Genomic DNA, 19,794 nt, shown 5'->3' with positions numbered 1-19,794 from the left:
GAAATGGTAGCAATTATTATTAGTTTACAGTGGGTGGAGGAGGTTAGACAGCACAGGGTGATGATTTGTACAGATTCTAAAGCTGCAATAGAAAGCATTCATTCAGGAGGAAATAATAGGAAAGACCTTTTATTAGAAATTCATCAGAGTTTATTTAGGTAATTTAGGAATGGGATAGATGTTCAGTTCTGTTGGGTTCCAGCACACGAAGGGGTGAGAGGACATTAAATAGCAGACAAGATAGCTAAAACGGCTTTGGGAAAGAAGAATATAGATCAGATTCCATACGGGAAAGGGAAAGGTAAGTCAATAATAAAATGAAAGAAACAGAATTACGGCAAAAAATATGGGATTAAAATGAGAAAGGAAGAACACTATATAGGATTAAAAAATCTGTAATTGTTAAAAATTATGGAGAGAAAGAAGCAGAAGGGTAGAGATAATTTATACTAGATTAAGAACTGGACATACCTACTTGAATTAGTTTTTGTTTGTAGTATGGAAGAGAAATAATGATTTATGTGAGGGCTGTGAAAGAAAAAAAATGTGGATCATGTTTTAATGGATTGCATTAAATATGCAACTGAAAGAGAGAGGATGAGGAAAGTAATTATGGAAAAAGGGAGAGAATGGAGTATTAAAGGAATTTTAGGGAGAGATGGAGATAGGGAGGAAATTTTGTTTATTAATAAAGCATTGTTTTTTTTTTGACATAACACAAAAATAAAAAATAGAATATAGTAGGTGGAACTATAGAGCTACACACTCATGTACAGTAGGTGGCGGTATACACCTATAAGGTGTTTGCAATTCGCCATTCAACATAGAGTAGAAGAAGAAGAAGTAGCGTCTAACGAAGAAGAAGAAGAAGAGACTGGGCAGTTCTTATGCACATGCCTGGAAGAGATTTTTCACAGGAGCAGAAACGGTTTATGTTTATGTTGTTCCAAGTACAAATTTAAGGTAATTATATTGTGTTAAGTTGTCTTTTTCATTTCCAGTGTAGAATCCTTAAATTCAGCGGCTGTCAGTTCCTCCGTAGCTGCTTGAGGCTAAAAATAATGCTAGAAGTTGGCTGGTCCTGACTGCTATTGAAGCTCTTACTCTCTGGTTAAATTATCCACCGATCGGATTATTTTATTTCCTTGTTGGCTGAATGCTGACTCGTCAATTTGACTGTTGGGTAATGAGGAAGCTTGTTCTTCAGTCCCCTTGTTCGAGAGAGGTCGGTGTGGTTGAAGGTGAAAACTGGTTTATCATTACCTCAAACTGTTGTGTTCTATAATTTAAAAGCACAAGGATATTCTAATATAGGCAGTATAAATGTACTTTGATTCAACCAAATAAAATCTAGTTTGCCCTTTAAAGGCAGCCTGATAATTAGTTAAGCTATCTATAAATTAAATCATAGGGTTTAGAGATAAGGTGAAGTGTTTAACTATATAATTGAAGAAGGAGACAAGAGATCCATGTAAGTACATTTCTGAAAAACAAAAGTACTTTTAGGAGTAGTTTTTACAGCATGATATGTTTTACTTGAACAAAATGTGCTTTTTGGAGAAACTTTATTTAATGATGATAATAATAATAATAATAATAAAAAAGCTTGTTTTAAACAAAAATGCTCTGTTAAAAGAGACACTTTCTTCTTTTTTGTACTTGAGGCTTTTTGGTTAAATGCTATTTTCTATCTGCTGAGTCTACCCTGTCATTTAGAAGCTGAGTGGAAATACAGTTTACTGTAGTATACTCTAAAGAAGGATGTAAAAGTGTATTTAAGTTGTGATTGAAGGAAAAAAATCTGAAAGATGTCAGTGCTAGTCCCAATATGTGACCCAAACTCCTAAACAACAGCATAAAAGAATCTCAACCTTTTCCTTAAAAAAAAAAAAAAAAAAATATATATATCTATATATCTATATATCTCTATATATATATAGAGAGAGATATCTATATATATATAATTGTTCACAAACGGGTTGCAGTGTAATTGTGTTTTATAATCTCCTAATGTTTCCTTCTTAATTTTTTTTCTTTTTTGACCAGCTGAGCCATGGCCAACATTCAGATTAGAAAGTACCGCGATGAGGATGCTGAGAGCGTCAAGGAGCTTTTCACCTTGGGGATGAGTGAGCACGTCCCTTCGTCCTTCACTCACGTCCTAAAACAGCCACTGACCCAGATGATACTCATGTGCTCCTTCTGCGCTCTCATCACCAGCTCCAAGTCCTTCTTGCTACCCATCCTGGCTCTCACGCTCTTCCTGGCTGGAGTCCGACAGATGGTCGTCTACATGTTTAACAAATACATAGAAACATGCCTCAGTAAGGACCTCAACAACATCGGCCAGACCTACCTGCAGCAGAAGGAGTCCTGTTTCTGGGTGGCCGAAAGCGAGGGCCAGGTGGTCGGGACGGTGGCCTGCCTCCCTGCTGAGAATGCACACGCGTGTTTGGAGCTGAAGCGCATGTCGGTGCGGCGCAGTCATCGAGGGATGGGAATCGCCAAGGCTCTATGTCGGACGGTAGCGGAATTCACTCAAGAGAGAGGTTTTGCAGCCGTCATCCTTTACACCTCAGTGGTGCAGACTGATGCTCAGAAGCTGTACGAACACATGGGTTACACAAAGACGAGAGAGTTCGTTGTGCCAGAGTTACCGGCTAAAATCTTAAACTTTACGCTGTTGGAGTACAGACTGGATTTGCAGCAAAAATAGGGGACACGAACAAAATCTGATGTGGACCAAAACCATTAATACATACCAAGATGAACAAAGAAAGCCGTTTCCACACCACTACTGCAGTACAAACACCCCAGAGATTGATAATTTTCAGTTTATCAATGCTGTAACTAAAAAAAATCCTCTAAAAGTCCATTAACACAGACTGGGTGTCGGCAGTAAGCGACAGTTTTAATTTAGTCTTAGAAGGACTGCAGGTTGTCCTACCTTACCTCCAGCACAGAGCCCAGTCTGTCACTGTCCACTTTCCATCATTGATTCTCTCTGCACGGGTAGATTTACAAGAAAGTACCGCCGAATCCGACCACCATCGGATTGGCTCTGGATGAACCAAAGTGGACTCTTTTCAAGTTACAGCTGTGCTTTTATTGTAAAATGCCACAAGATCTTGACAGGATAGGAGCAACAATTTCAGCTTTAAACCTAAATATCTGGGAGGCTGATAAATTACAGAAAACTGTGAAACAATCATTCCACCATAAGGTAAACACTGTTATATTCAATGCCAGCAGAGGAATGACATAAGATGTTATGCAATAATATATAATATTCTGGATGTCTGCTGGGACGGCAACATCATTGGCCCAAATTAAATATAATTCTATCTTTGAAACCAAATCAGCACAAATGACAGTTTTACCTGCAGAAATCAAGAGGCACTGAAAAAGTAGATCATTTTTATTCATTTCAGAGCATAATGGGGGGGATAGTTGATGTCTGGATGATCTAAAAAAATTAATATCTGAAACAGAAGTAGCACATATGATCTTTATTTTATTTATTCATTTTTACAAATTATGATTTTTTTACTGCAGAAATATGCACTAAGGAACCACTAACTATTCAGTCTATTTGTAAAATGTTTTCATGTGGTTGGGGTCTCAGCTTCACGCTGCTCTAGCTGCTCCTCCTTGATTATGCGGTGCGGGAAGTAAACACTGCATCTGAAATGCAGAGCGGTGAACTCCCCACAGCTATTCAGAAATCACTGCCGTCACCGTGCTCGGTCTGAATGCACTTTAAGGGGAGTTTCAAGGTTGTATGTAGACTGATGTTCATGAATATATTTTAAAATATGAATCCCCAATGCTTACTTTTTGGAACCTGTTCAGTCAGGATGAGCATTTCATTCTTCACTCTTATTTGATTTTCATTAAAATATGTTTTAAAACATGTTTTTCCCTTATGTAATTTAAAGAGGTTTATTTTGCTTCTTATGATCAGGTTGATTAGTTAAGTTTCTGATGTTCTATCATGAACTGGAATCATGCTGACGGTAAAAGAGCAAATGAGTTTGTGCATTTAGCCATTGATGAGTTTTCTTCACTAAGTTTCCTGAGTTTCAAACCAGGGTTCTGGTTTGGAGAATACTTGAGGGATGATTAAAAGTCATTTTAGGTAAAATGAGTGAAGCAGATTCTTAAAAGAACCAAACCGATGTATGTTTGTTTACAACAAAAATCATCTAAAAGGGGTTTTATGACTAAAGTCATTTCAAAGGAGTCATACTGACAAATTCCAGGTCAAATATAGAACTTCCAAATGCATCCTAGTTATCAAACACTATTCAAACTGGTTGAGACATTTTTTGCCTAAGTAGACCCAGCAGGTTAGATCAAATGCTTAGCAGCTTTTCAGCATGAGTGGTAATGGCATCCAACCATGACTGCCCTTGGGTTTGATTTTCATGCTCATGCTTCTAACATCAGAATACAACAGTTCTGTATAGCTGTTAAATATTCTTGAACAACAGTCCTCAGAGCTGTGGTAACTGTTAGCGTTGTTTGGTATTTAATTGGTAAATAGGCATAAATTGGCCACTTCTGCTGGGTTCCATGTTTAACTTGAAGTAGGAACCTGACTCTAAGGAAGATGTCAAGCTCAACCCTGTTTTAGGTCCAATTTTGTTTTTGAAGTTTATAAAATCTATAATCGCTTTCAAAACAAAAGCTAAGGCTGAGAATTAAAATTGCAAAGCCCCATCTTAATAGAAACTAATGATCCTCAGGATAGTGTAGAAATATGTGGTCCAAGATAAAAATGTGTTGTTAAAGTTGATATAGAAATAACAGCACTTCACTGATAGACGATCAGAGCATAAGTCAGATGTTATGGTCTGGGGCTACTCTGCTCAGTTCAACTGCCTAATTATCAGTTAATGCCTATAAGCTTAGACACATTTAGTTATAGAACAGGGAAATTATCGTAAATACAACCACAAGCCCAGCTTTTAATATGTTTTATGGAATGGACTAGTCAAAGTCTGGGGTTTAACATTTGAATTTGAACGTGTATATGCTGGAAAACCTTCCAGTGTGTCAAAATAACAAGAATTCTGCTAAGAAGTCAATGTAAAAGGGTCATGGAACAAAGCTATTTGCTCCAGTAACATGCAGTTACAGTAAGTTTAGTGAGAAACTCACTATTTGTATTGCCAGGTTGGCTTGGATGGCTTTTTTTTCTACTAATAAAAACAATTTTTTTTTTGTATTTTAGGTGCTTTTGTTGTCTTGCTTAAAAAAACAAAAATAGTTTGTATATATGGTAAAAGTTAACAGATAAGGTGTATAGAGGACTTTTCCCAGTCTGATTCTGCCAATCTTATACAAAAATTTAATCTGTGTCTCATAATTATGAGATGGTATCCCATAATTATGACTCTTAATTGTGATATTTAAAAATTAGTATGATTTATTGGTTTGTATAACTGTTACGTTTTGGGATTTATTTGTCCAATTCATTTTGGGCTTCCTTTGTTCCATGCTAGAAAATGCATTATCTAATCTATTGAACATATATTTAATAATAAGATTTCCCGATGTCAAAGGTTTGACACCGGGAAATCAATACCTTACCTATAGTTTACAAGCATCACACCATTTCTTCAGGACACAAAAACTTATCAGTCTCCTGAAGTGCTGGGTGAACACAAATTGGAGATCATATGATTATAAAATAGCTATTTCATAATTAAGCAATATGGTGACCATATTTTCAAAAAAGAGGACACTTGGCCCAGCCTTGAGACAAATTCAGACAAGCTTCTCAGAGGTTAATGAACATGCTTTATTATACTTCTGTGGTAGAAAAATAACTTCTGTAGTAAAAAAAAAAAAAAAAATCTGTAAAACCCACTCAAAATGTGCATCATGAGATGCAATTGCAAAGACAAACTGTGAAATCTTCATTGTTCTGAGTAACATGCTCTACTTTTTGCCTTTTCAAAATATTTGTTCCCCTTCTGGGGTATCTGCAGGCCACTGAACTCCTCATCACTGTTACACCTTTCTAGGAAACTCTTCAGATTGGTGACCTGGCCAAAACATTTAACATCATCGACTGGTACTCCTTCTCTCCTAAGTATTTGGAAAAGATTTTTCAAGTACATCCGTGAAGCTGCACTTGTGCTTCAGCATATGTTGTCCAGTAATTGGGACACCCTTTGCCCTGCCCTGCATGTTTTAGATATATCTGTTCCAGCACACCTAATTTAAATTAGGGCTCCTCCTCTGTAATCAAGTCCGCAGAAACCTGTAAATCATCCATTCTTTTCTGATGTGATGCAACAAGGAAACACCTCAAACATGCAGGACAGGGGTTCCTGAAGAACAGGGTCAGGCACCACTGAGCTAGAGCCTCCAACAAGGCCATCGCTCAAGAATTATATCATACCGTACTGAAGTATTCTGTGCAAAGCTCTAGTCTATTTAAGCATACAATTATGGCTCCGTGAAAAACAGTGAAAACTAGACATTTTCATTAGGGATGCACGATATTGTGATTTTGGCCGATATGCCGATATTTTTAAAACTCATGTAGCCGATAACCGATATCGATACCAATGTTAAAGCTGGACAAAAATAAGTAGTCATTGAAAATAGCAGTTTTTTATCCTTTTCTGACACAAAATACAAAATTATATACTCAAATATATTTTCATATGCTGATATCAAATTGATTTTTAAAAACGCGGTATCGATCTATTTTACTTTCAAAATCTCGTGAAATTTCATCGTTCTGTTACAAACTCTTGTGATATTTTGCAATTTCTTGTGAGATTTTGTTAGTAAAATAGATCGATACCGCGTCAATATATCAACATATAAAAATATGGCAACATTTTGTGAATTTTCGGGGGATTTCGTAGCATAACGATGACATATAGCAATATTTCAGTAGTAAAAGAGATTGATATGGTGTTTTTAAATGGCAATATATCAGCATATGAAGATATTGGGATATTTTAATGTATATTTTTTCCCTCGTCTTTAGAAGTTTTTAAGTCTGTAAAAAATAAGTTTTTAAGGAAGAAGAAGTAGTATTTTTTTTTTAGACCTTAGAATCTCAGAAGCTGATCAAATATCGGGTTAAATATTGGTGTGGTGGCCGATGTCCGATATTCAGTTTTAAGGCCGATACAGGCCGATACCGATAGGGGGGCGATTATATCGTGCATCCCTAATTTTCATGGATTTATATTATCCCTCCAGAGAAGACGTAAAAAGGGGACATGTCCAGGCAAAACAAGACGTTTGATCACCCAACAATAGTATCTTATTGAGATACAATCTCATAATTATGAGATTGCTAAGTCATAATTATAAAATAGTATCTCTTTATTATTTGATATTTCATATTATGGGCTGGCTAAATCAAAAAGCATTGTATCCTTTTATTATGAGATAAAGATCTGTCATGAGATAGCTACAGTAAGTCATAATTATGAAATATCTCTTTTGGGGCTGAAACTAACAATCATTTTGCAAATCAATTATTCTTGATTATTTTTTCTATTAACTGATTAATAATTGGATAGCCAAAGGTTCCTTAAAGAGGATTTTTACGAAATAAAACCAGGTGAAACTAAAGCTTTTTCATTTGAGGAGTTCTTGATAGTACGGAAGAGGATTAGGGCCACTGGAAAAAAAAAAAAAAAAGTTAACTGATTTTTTTTTATTTTATTTCAGTATAGTATGGGAAAAAAGTCAGAATTATGACTTTAATCTCAGAATTATGACTTTTTTCCCATGTTAAACTGAAATAAAATTTAAAAATCAGTTTACTTTTCTTTTTTTTCCCCAGTGGCCCTAATCCTCTTCCGTATGATAGAGCGTGTTGATAGACGAAAAAAACATTTTTTTTGTCTTAATTGCTAAGTGTTCATATACCTTTTTACAATTTTTATGAAATTAGAGCTCTAAGTGGGTTGTTCTGACAGCTAAAAATATATTTTACAGTCTCAATAATCCAGTTAACAATCGATCAATTATTAAATCAGTTGACGATTATTTCAATAATTTTTAAATCACAGTTAATCAGATTAATTGTTTTAGCCCTAATCTCTTTATTATTTGATATTATGTCATATTATGAGCTGACTAAGTCATAATAATAGCATAGTATGAGGTAATATTTAATAATTATGAGATGGTGTCTCTTTATTATGAGTCTGAGTATCTCATGAAAGACTTATAAATCTAATAATTATGAGAAAGCTAAGTCACAATAATGATGTACTGTCTTCATATTACTACATAACTTTCTCAAAAGTATCGACCATGTCATAATTGTGAGATAGCTAAGATTGCTAAGCTATGGAGGAGGATTGGGGCCACTGAAAAAAATAAAAAAGTTAACTGATTTTTTAATTGTATTTCAGTATAATATGAGAAAATAGTCAGATTTCTGACTTTCATCTCAAAATTCTGACTTTTTTCTCACAATTCTGACTGAATTCTGACAGCTAACAAATATTTTAGCATCAAGCCGTAGCCATGTCTGTTTTAGAGACTAAAGTAGCTCTCTTGTTTTAATCACCTTCTGTTCTTCCATTAATGAAATAGCATCACCGGGGACCTCTCGTGCACGTAAAAAGTCGCCTAATCCTGTCATTTTCCACCAATGTGTTACTGGCCCTCTCACACAACTCTCATCTTTGTCAGTGAAGCTGAGTGCTCCCACATCTCTTCCTTCATGGTGCCCATCTACATTAAGAGCCAAAATTCTGAGATTAAAGTCAGAATTCTGAGGGAAAAAAAAGTCAGAATTCTGAGGGAAAAAAAGTCAGAATTTTGAGGGGAAAAAAAGTCAGAATTCTAAGAAAAAAAAGTCAGAATTCTGAGATTAAAGTCAGAATTCTGACTTTTTTCCCATATTAAACTGAAATAATACTTAAAAATCAGTTCACTCTTTTTCAGTGGCCCTAATGATCTTCTGTACTGATCAGCATGAGAAAGCTGAGTAAAAATAATAATATAGTATCTCATTATTATGAGACACTTTTTTTTTCCATCTGAATGGAATCTTTCCATAGAATTTGGTTTCCACATTACCCACCTGTGGTTTTCTAATAAATTATTGTTTAATTAATAAACATTATGTGCTGTTCTTTCTTGTTTTGTCTTGTTTTTACATTGTTCATTAGTCTCTATGTATTGAAAATGTCCCCGGGCTCCTCGGAGCTGTGAGGCCGCCCCAGTCAGGCAGCAACTCGGACACTGCAGCCGGTTCTGTCCGCTCTGATGGAAGCAGCTCTCCGAGCAGCTCAAACCAAACCGGATTTTTTAACACAAGCGGGTAAGATTTAACTAACAACTGCTCCTCTGAGACTTAAAATTTAGGGGTAAAATGTATAAACTCGACTGTCACGGATAAATGTTTTTACAATAAATGTTTTCTTGGATTTAAATCATTTTTTATTGCTTCTGAAGCAGCCAGTGCAGGCTAACAGGTGCTAGCAGCTGCAGGGAGGGTAACTGACAGCTAGCAGCCGCGATGAACGCTGTTTAAATCAGTCGCTTTTATGCCAATTTTTAGTTCAGGTTCATATTCTTTCAATTTCGTATTCTTATTATAATTATACGTTAAAAAAAGGCTAAAGCACTTTATTTTAATTAGCATTAGTTTATGTTTATGAAGCGACCACAACGGGGGACTGTGGGGATCCTATTAATTTCATCTCAGAACAGCGTAATTGCCGATTAATTTAATTTATCACTTTAACCCGATTGTCACTTGGCTGCTAGATGCATACGTTTATTTAATCAGAAATAGCTGATTTTATTTCTCCTTAATATGTTTTTTCTTCTGTTTATTTTGTAGCACTGTAATTCATCTTTATTAAGGCATTTAAACATTAAGTATAATGTTGTCAGTGTTCAGGAGAAACACACTAGATGGCATTAAGTTACAGTTTTAGTTAAGCCACACAATTAAAGAGAAGTTTTAGTACAGCACAGACCCTGTATGTCTCTAACAGATGACCTCCTTTCTCTGTTTTTTAATAAATACCTATTTATATTTGAGAAGTAGAGGTGTTTTTGCAGAAATTATCTTTTATTTAATCATGGAGAGGAACACGTTTTCAGTTACTTTCCATGCAAATGACAAAAAGGGGGAAAAATAGCATTTTGATTGATTGAAAATACCAAATTATATAAAGCAAACAAAAATGATCGTCCATCATCACAAATACTAGGATGTTGAATTGTCCTAAAAATAAATAAAAACAGACATTTTGACAGGACTGTAGAGTACTTAGCTAAGATTCATACACCTCCAGCTATACCTGTTACATCATCTGTCAACAGAACAAACATTAATTATGTTCTTTATGAGGACAAAACACAATATTTTGTCCCTTGTCAAGTTTTACAGCAAGTATGAAGGAACAGAGCAAATCAAGAGGAAGGAGGTGGATTGGGTGAGACTAATAACTGAACTATATGCAAAACATAGTGGTTGCAGTATCATGCTGAGGGGTTGGACAGAGGCTGGTCAGGCAGAGCCATAAGATGGATTGAGCTAAACAGGAGTCGACCATCGATTAAAAGCTGCCAGAAGGCTGATGACATTTGGCCTAAGCTACAGTTAAATGCTAGAAATTAGTTTAAAAGCATTACAATATTTATATCAGTTAATATAAATCCATATTTCTCTCTCTGCTATTTTCATAATTTTGATCAATGGTCTGTGCACTTCCATTACCGTTAAAACGTAATCCAACAGATTGAACAAACTGTTAGCATGAAAAACCATACGTTTCTAATACAGATTACAAAGGCCAACAAGTATTGCGTCCAAACAGACCTTAGATCAATTGAAATCAATGTCTCAATGGCCTAGTCAAAGCCCAGATCTACTGCTTCAGACAAGAAGCGCTAGCAGGGTCGCAAGATCAAGTATTTTACAAAGAACAAGAAAAAAAACATCTGCCGTACAGTCGTCATAATACAACATTTTCAAAATTAATGTTGATTTCTAGGAAAATATTTGACACCATTGAGATTACAAATGACATAAAAAATTATTTCATAAAAACTGAAAAATCTTTTTTCCAATTTTAACACAAAAATGGTTTCACAGCAGAATTACAAATACTAGTTAAATAAGTTTGCAAGTAAATGCAAAATAAATATCCCACTTTGATCAGTCTCATTAAAGTTACTGCTGCTGTTTGGTTTTTCTGCACTGCCGTCTCAAATGAGACACCTCATCATAGTTTTCTTCATCCTTACCTTGACTGCTGAGGCTGACGTGTTCCTCAGTAGGTTGATGGAGGCACATTGTTGTCATAATGTTTCTCCTTAAAGTCACCTCTGTTCCTGCTGTCTCACCGTTTCAGCTGCTCTCATCAGGCTTTGCAGCATGGAGACGTTATGTTTGACAGTGCTGGGGAAGGTCGCCTTTTCCTGGCTTTCATCTCTTTGATTTAAGTGATCTGCTGGTCCTCCCTTTGTGAAAGAGGTGAGGATGCTTCCGCCTCCCCTCTTCCTGCAGGATTAAAGCACCCCCCCTTGTTTTGGTTCTGCCTTTCTTCGTAATTTACATAAAAGGATGCAAAGAGACTGCAGAGGTTTGTTTCCTGTCCCTAAACGCCCTAAAAACTCTGCATCCATTTCACCCACTGCAAACTTTTGACAGCATTTTGCATGCCAGGCTGTTTTCTCTACTTAACATCAAATCCAACGTTGAGCCTCTTTTAGTCTGTACGCCTAATTTTCAATGGTTCTCAAAGGCAAGCGAGCGGTTTACAGCTTTTGCTTCGACTGCAAAAAAAAGACAAGAACAAAGCAAACAGAGGGAAGAGAGTTGGAAAAAGCTGCAGCCTTTCAGTTTGCTTGTAAAACAGTTAATCCTTGGTCTGTGGCAGGCTACAGGGCAACAACCCTGCAACAATACATTGCAGCACCTGGGTGGCTGGACTTCAACCACAATGGAACAAAAAACACATCCAGTTTAACTGGTTTGCTGTGCTCAAGCTAGGAATTAGTTAATACCAGGGTTTGTAAATGTTTAATTTATGAAGGATGTTTTTTAGGTTTTTTTCCACAGCCGCTAACACTAGCAAAGGATGAAAAGTGAATTTAAACTGTGGTTTGCAGGAGACTGCAGTGCAGGGGGTCAGGAAATAGATATGGTGCACTTTCCCCTGATTTAAATGACCCCTAATCGGTTTGTTTTATTGCATATTCACAACATAACTAGAGCAACAGGGTAACCCACTTAGAGCAGTAATTAAAATTTAAAAAACCTTTTTTGTCTGTCAATAGTCAGTATGTCCTATTTAGCACTCTTCAGGTTGAAAAGTTTTAGTTAAACCTGGTTTAACTCTTTAAAAAATCTTCAAGGAAACTTTTACTATCAGATTATTAATCAAAACTATAATCATCAGAGTAAATGATTAGCATAATAATAAATAGTTGCAGCCCTAAATTTAACTAGTGCTAATAAGGAATGCCTTATTAATCTGTTTCCAGGTCTTAAACAGCCTTTTGTTCAATATTATTTTTTAAAGTGTTTTTTCGTCTAAAACTCCATGATTTTTAAGCAAAAAAGCAGCCTTTAAAGTGTGTTTTAGAAGCACTGGAAAGGTATTTATTGATGAGCAAATGTATTCACACCCTATGTTTGTTTCCTTTTTTTTACATCCTCTGATGTTTTTTATTTGTTCCACTGTACGTATTTTTGGTGCTCTATTAAAAGTTGGTCCTTCATAGGATGCATGCAAAATGCGTCATGTATTGGAAGGCCCCAATTTGCTATGCTAAATGGGAGACACGGTGCTGGCTGCATGATGCTGTGAAGCTATAGTTCTTGTTTATGGGAGGATAGATGCTGATCCTACAGCATAGGCCGAAGAGGTGCTCCTGTTAATGTCTGGACACTCGATCATCTGCTGCAAGGAGAAGGTTGGAAGCTACAACCTGTCCAGTCCTTAAGTTTCCTTCTGGCTGTCTTCACCCAAAACGTTTGGAATAGCTTGACCATGCCAGAACTCTGGTTCTGGAAATGATCCCCCAATCATGGACCCTGGATCCAGATCACTGGGTTTATAAGTTGAAATGCTGGCCAGGCCAGGGTAACAGAATCAGGAAGAGAGGTTTGACGGAAAATCAGTAGAAGAACCAAAAAAGAACTTGAAAAAGAATTAGTCTGAAATGTTTTGTCTGTCTTAGTAGAGAAGTGAAGGGATGCATAACATTAATAATAGGATACAATAGAAGCCCCTTTCACAGTGGGGAGATTGTGGTATGATGGTAAAAAAAATAAATAAAAAGATGTTAGATTTTGTAATTAATTTCTTATAATTGTATCATTTGTCATGTGAATGGATAAAGAGAAAAACAATATTTGCTTCAAGAATGCCCCCCAAGAAAGAAATTCAGTAGCACCTATCATGGATTGGTTAGAACCAATCAGGATTCGCCTTAAAACAAATGTAACTTTAGACAAATTTCACCAGACTTACGCTCTGGATTAGATGCAATGAATAAAAAGTCGATTAAAGTCGAGCTGTGAAGCAGAAGAGAAAAAAAATGATCAAGAAGTATAAAAATACTCTGCAAATAGCAATAGATAATACGATATATTCAGGTATGTTATTATATTCAGGTAAAAATAAGGTTGAATAGAAGAAAGAAAGCAGCTTATTCACTAAACAATGCAGCAAAAATGACTTTGCAAACTGTAGCTCATTTCAATTTAGTTTCTTTGAAACTGTTGTTTTGACTTTATTCAGGGGTGTCAGACTGAAGGGTGCTGAACATCAGTGCACATTTCAGAGATTTGTTTTTAGATAGAAACCTCTCCCTTTCTTTCCACCTTATTGGAAAACCTTGAGGTTTGTGGTTATAAGCTGAGAGGTGCCTGCAGGCTTTAGGACCCAGCTTCTCTGCCGCGGCCTGTATCCCCCTCCTTCCTGCAGAAGCCAGCACAGACACTGACACAGTGCAGTGCAGCCACTCAGCTGATGCACTCATAGCTGAACCAAGCCCGGCTGTTTTTATGTTTTTCTTTTGTCGTTAAATCCATTCTTTAAAAGGAGGTGGTTGGATCGGTTCCCTCTGCTGCCAAGGAAACTTCCTGCTCAAACCATAAGCTCCTGCTGACTGTCTTTTGTTTTTTTTTTAAGAGGAAAGAAGCAACGGGGGGAGATTTGGGAGACTTGAGTTGTGCTGTGGGGATGTGAGAAGAGAGAGAGAAAAAGAGAGAGATGCTCCACCAGCATCTCTGAATCCCCCTCCTCTCCCTTCTACTTGTACCCCCCTAATACCTTCTGTCTAGCCGATGCTCTCCTTATTTCAATAACACGCTCCTTCAGTTGACAAAGGCGTTTTTTGGGGACTCTCTGCAGCCAGGAATCATGTCACAGACTAGAAGAAGCACATATAGCCGGGTGAGTGTTTGCACTGAAGGTGCTTGGAGTTTCTTTCACTGTGTCATCTCCCGCTGTAGAAAGGCGCTCCTAATCCATTTCAGCTCCATCACAAGTTGTCGCCTCTTTGTTTCGGCTCAGACGCCCCTCCGGCTTCAACGTTGTTGCCTTTGTTGTGACTCAACTCCTGTGTCTGTATATGACCGGCATACATTTTACTTCAAAGACCTGTTCTTATTGTTTTAGTTAATAAAAAAAAAAAAAAAAAACAGGAGCCCCAGAAGACTTCCTGACTGTCACCCGTCTCTGAGTCAGACTGCTTACCAGTCACTAGCAGGGATGACATCATTCAACCTTTTAAAACTCCTTCAAAGCCAAAATAATCAGCTCTTAAAGCAGAGTAGGTATTGGTTCTGATATTCATTTAGAATAATATGTTAATAGACAAAACATGTAAAATACAAGGTGGAATTTGAACTTTTCTTTTAAAATAATGTGAGGCTGAATGTGTTATAAGAGTAGAATGACACTAAATAATTCAGCAGGACCTTCCCCAGACCTCTGCCTTCGGCGGGACATTGCAATTGTTTAAAGTATTTAATATACTCCTTTGTATTGTGTACCTTAATTATTACAAACAAAACCCAATAAAGGGGTTTTAATCCAACTGTTGGTCAGATCGCTAAGTTATCAGATTGGATGTAGAAACTAATCTATGGGAATTAACTGGTTAAAATATGCATCCGTATGCTGGCTTTGAATTATTAACTGGCTTATGGTTTAATAATGTTTGCCTTTATGTAAGCAGTTGATACAACGGACATCCGAGACAAGAGACTTAATTCCGGTTGTTGAATACAGGAGGTCGACTCTGATAATTTTCTGACTCTTAGGTTGCTTTTCCTTCATCATAATTACTTCCCAGCTCTGCCAATGAAGCTATGCATCCATTTTGGACAATGAATTGGGAATCAAGGGGTTAAAACGGTTTTTGTAAACACTCCATCTGGCTTTTGTTTATTAACCTTTTTTAGATGTAAACTTTGCTGAGAGAGCAAAAGTTTTAGTCGAGTTTCGGTGTAAAGTGATACTACAGCAACTTTGAAATACATTTATTCATATTTACATCTTTTTTAAGCTACAGCCACTAAACTTTTATTTTGAAGAGCATCCTTGTAGCTTTGGCTGTTGGTAAAGGGTAACTTCCAACCCAAACTCATGTCTTTTTCAGCTTCTAATGTTTTTTTTTAGGCTTTCCCTGTTTTTAGCTCCCTCCATCTTCCAATTCACTATGAGCAGCTTCTCTGTCCCTATACAACGGAGGTATACCCACAGCATGATGCTGCTGCCGTCATGCTGGTTGAGTCCACAATAATAGTTAATAGTCAGAGGATTCTTTCATCAGATCTGTGAATTTCTGCAGCTTTTCCATTTTATCCAAAACATCTTGCTCTAAGGTTGTCCATTTTCTGTTTTTATTTTCAGATGATGGATCAAACAGTTTTATTTGGGAGGCTGCTGTGTTCCTTGCTCTTCAAAGAAGCATGCCTTTACATAACCCCTTTTTTATTCAGATTTTTCTCAGATGTTTAATCTGTTTAATAATTTAATGAAAGTTATACGATGTAATCATCTACCCAGAAGGAGGGTATAGCCTGGAAATAGATTTGTCAAATTAGGCTGTTCTTTGTCGACCGCTGCTGTTTGTTTTGACTTGCCTCATATGTTGTTGTTTTGTTTTTTTTTTAGCTGGTTTAACCTTTATGTTCACCAGCTTTACAGACGCTGTGTGTTTACAGTAAGCTCAAGGAGAGTCCAGTCATGTTCCTTAAGAGGGTATTTAAATCGTCCCCTCTGCTGTTCTGCTGAGTCATCATCAGTTCTAGGACATCACAATTACAATTGGGTTATGCAGGGTTATTACATTAGCACATTCTGGACAGTAGGTTTGGAGTTGTCTCAAAGTGGATTTTACTCTCCAAATTTTAGCTCTTCAATCAGTCTCAGGATTTTCTGTTAGAAGAAAAAGTGTTGGATCATTTTGGACCTTAAGTTAAAAGTGATTTATTTCTCTCTCCCCTCTTAGATCTGATGAGCTTAGCATGAACTAATTTCAGCCTTTCTCTGCTTTCTGGAGCTCAATGGAAATTCAAAACTTAGATGTAGTACGTTTTAGGATGTGTTCACACCTGCCATGTTTGGTTCACTCTAAATGGTCCAGAATTCATTTATCTCCTTTGGTCCGGACCTGTTCTACATGTGTGAATAAAGACCTGCAAACTCTGGGCTGACTGAATAACCAGACTGAGACCGCAAAAATCTTTTTGTGTAGTTTGTTCAGGCATGACTTCAAACGGCTTCTGTCCGACCCAAATGCAAGAAGCATGCGTCTCTTTGGACTTAGTTGTAAATGTAGTATCGAAATCATACCTGACATGTTGTCTGCTGCTTAGCAATTGCTGTCAGCTAGAGGTGGATCTCCCAGACCTTAAATTATACATTCTCCGTCACAACACAAAACTGAAAATAAAAAGCCTCTAAATCTACATTAAATAAGTACCTTTACACTCTCTCAAAGGTTTTTAGCTTCAGGACATCCTCAGTACAGTGCCTTACGTAAGTATTGGCCCCCCTTGAACTTTTCAACCTTTTGCCACATTTAAGGCTTCCAACTTAAATAAATAATTTTTTTATGGGATGCAATCATTAAGCAGAAAGGAATTTATTTAATATTTTAAACGTTTGTAACAAAAAATTTGAAGTTGGGTCATGAAAAATTTATCAGCCTCTTTACTTTCAGTGCAGAAAAATCTCCAGAAGTTCAGTGAGGATCTCTGAATCATCCCATGTTAACCTAAACGATGATAAATAGAACCCACCTGTGTTTAATCAAGTCTCCTTATAAATGCACCTGTTCTTTGATAGTCTCAGAAGTCTGTTTAAAGAACAGAGAACATCATAAAGAACAAGGAACACACCAGGCAGGTCAAAGATACTGTTCTGGAGAAGTCTAAAGCCAGATTTTGATACAAAAAGATTTCGCAAGCTTTAAACATCCCAAGGAGCACTGTGCCAGTGATAATATTGAAATGGAAGGAGTATCAGACCACTGTAAATTTACGAAGACCCGGCCATCCCTCTAAACTTTCAGCAAAACACGGAGAAGACTGATCAGATATGCAGCCAAGAGGCCAATGATCACTCTGAATGAACTGCAGAGATCTACATCTGTGGGAGATTCTTTCCATATGACAACAATTAGTCATATACTGCACAAAACTGGCCTTTATGGAAAAAAGCCATTTCCTAAAGATATCCATACCAACCTGGGAGAAACAGCAAACATGGGGAAGAAGGTGCTCCAGTCAGATGAAACCAAAATTGAACTTTTTTTGAACAATGCAACACATACATTTTTGTGTAAAAGCAGCAAGGGTTCATCACCCTGAACACACCATCGCCAAAAATGGTGGTGGTAGCATCATGTTTTGGGCCTGTTTTTCTTCAGCAGGGACGGAAAAGGTGGTTAAAATTGATGAGAAAATGGACGGGGCTAAATATAGGACCATTATGTAAGATAACCTGAGTCTGCAAAAGACCTTAGCCTAGGACTGAGATTTATCTTCCAACAAGACAATGATCCAAAACATAAAGCAAAAGTGGAATGGTTCACAAATGAACATATCCAGGTGTTAAAATGTCCTACTCAAAGCCCATTTGTGGAGTCTCTTGATGTGAAAAATTGATAGAGGCATAGCTCAAACGACTTGCAGCTGTAATCGCAATAAAGGTGGCGCTACAAAGTATGAACTGAATAATTTTGCACAGCCAATTATTCTGTTTTTATATGTTAAAGTTTAAAATATCCAATAAATTTCATTCCATTTCTTGAATTTGTCCCACTTGTTGATTCTTCACAAAAAATTACATTTTTATATCTTTATGTTTGAAGCCTGAAATGTATCAAAAAGGTCAAGGGGGCAAATTCTTTAGCAAGGCACTGTACTCAGGGGGTCCTAAAGCTAAAGATCTTTGAGAGAACTGGAAAATCAATTTTTTGGTTGATATTTTGAACAAAATCACATTTTATTCTCCTTGCACTGGTACATCTTATCACTGCTGCACTATACATTAAATTGTAATGTTATTTATTTCAATCACATTGTTGTCATTAGCTGTGTGCAATGGAATTTTGTTTTGTATACAAAATGACAAGTTTGTCTACGTCTAAACGTTCCATACCATGCTATTTTAAGTCTTCCAAATTTAACTATAGGTACATGCATGATGAAATAGTTGACATTATGAAGTATTCATTTATTAAGTAACATTGATTGTTTTCTGGTAATATTTTTCCAACCCAGAAAAAATTGGACTCTTGCCTGTACGGCTTTCATCTTGTCACTGTATCACACCACTGCTGGGGGTGAGGCTCCTCTTTAGAAATGCTGAACAAAGTCTGAGAACCCTCGCAACTGAAAAAGTCATTTTCACCACGTAGACATTATCTAAAAAAGTAACTATTGCTGTCACTGTGCAGATTGGCTGCTAAAAGAGCCACTTTATCTCAAGTTGGAGCAGAAATGATCCCACTCTGTGTCACATAAATGCCCACTAATATGAGAAGGTGGCCTGTAGGAGGGGCTGGCACAGAAAAAGGTAGTGGGTAATCACTGTTCTACCTAAAACGGCAATGGCTGCTCATTTTCCAGAACAGGAAGGGGCTGCTGCTCAGAGTGTAAAATTCAACAGGATTACTTAGACATTTATTAAAAATAAATGCCTCTTTGAGTAGATTAACAGTAGTGAAAATATAAAAACACCTGCTATTGTCAGTAGCACGCCAAGTTAGTATTATATCTGGATAAGTCATTAGAGTATCGGCACTTTATAGACCTCAAATCTGTTTTTATTTTTATTTTGTCTGGATGTTTTTCTTAAGAGAAGTGATCTGTCTTGTCAAGTAACCATATGGAGAATAAACACAAATGCCCTTCAGCTTCTTCAATGTTTCTGTTTTTGATGTTTCTCAGTTAATGCTGGCATTAGCAAAAAGTTAGACAACCATTAGCCCAGTTAATAAAAACATGTGGTCCTTCTAAATAATGGAACATTGAGATGTCCAAAGATCAATAAATAAGATGGATCAAGTGTGATATAAATTTTTTTTATTGTAGTAAAATTTGAGCCAAAGCAAACCTTCAGTTTGGATTTTATTTAACTTCTACTCTCAACTGCTGATGCTCTTCTAGTTTAATTCATTCCTGCTGATTTTGCCTTATGAAGAAGCTTTTATGTACTGAATGTTTGTAGCACATGATCTATTTTTAGTGTCATTTGATATCAAGGCAGAAAGACATCCTATCTTCTTCTTTTAACAGCTTCTATCACATCTAAC

The 19,794-nt window shown here is 36.6% G+C and overlaps 2 protein-coding genes across 7 annotated transcripts in view; both read left to right on the top strand.

The window, feature by feature from the left end:
- The first annotated feature begins 816 nt into the window (after positions 1-816).
- LOC119779709 (N-acetyltransferase family 8 member 3-like) lies at positions 817-3,915 on the top strand. Its single transcript, XM_038279479.1, has 2 exons — positions 817-963; positions 2,047-3,915. The coding sequence occupies exon 2, from the start codon at positions 2,054-2,056 to the stop codon at positions 2,714-2,716; it is 663 nt and encodes a 220-aa protein (XP_038135407.1). The 5' UTR covers positions 817-963; positions 2,047-2,053; the 3' UTR covers positions 2,717-3,915.
- Positions 3,916-9,200: 5,285 nt separating this feature from the next.
- The window catches only part of dctn1b (dynactin 1b), a 45,025-nt gene continuing 34,431 nt past the window's right edge, over positions 9,201-19,794 (top strand). For 3 of the 6 annotated variants that reach the window (XM_038279471.1, XM_038279475.1, XM_038279472.1), the window contains exon 1: positions 13,972-14,417. In XM_038279471.1, coding sequence (XP_038135399.1) covers positions 14,385-14,417 — 33 coding nt within the window. In that variant the 5' untranslated portion in view covers positions 13,972-14,384. Of the gene's footprint in view, positions 9,317-13,969; positions 14,418-19,794 lie in introns of those variants that run through there. The other 3 variants (XM_038279473.1, XM_038279469.1, XM_038279468.1) reach the window with 3 other exon arrangements.

This window comes from Cyprinodon tularosa, unplaced genomic scaffold (genome assembly GCF_016077235.1).
Source record: "Cyprinodon tularosa strain WSP-4 unplaced genomic scaffold, ASM1607723v1 ctg150, whole genome shotgun sequence".
Taxonomy (NCBI): Eukaryota; Metazoa; Chordata; class Actinopteri; order Cyprinodontiformes; family Cyprinodontidae; genus Cyprinodon; species Cyprinodon tularosa.
Note: the sequence above shows the minus strand (reverse complement) of the source record. Positions and strands in the feature narration are given on the sequence as shown.

What these genes read in the sequence shown, in the direction of transcription:
- LOC119779709 (XM_038279479.1), top strand. Translation starts at nt 2,054, where the DNA reads ATGGCCAACATTCAGATTAGAAAGTACCGCGATGAGGATGCTGAGAGC.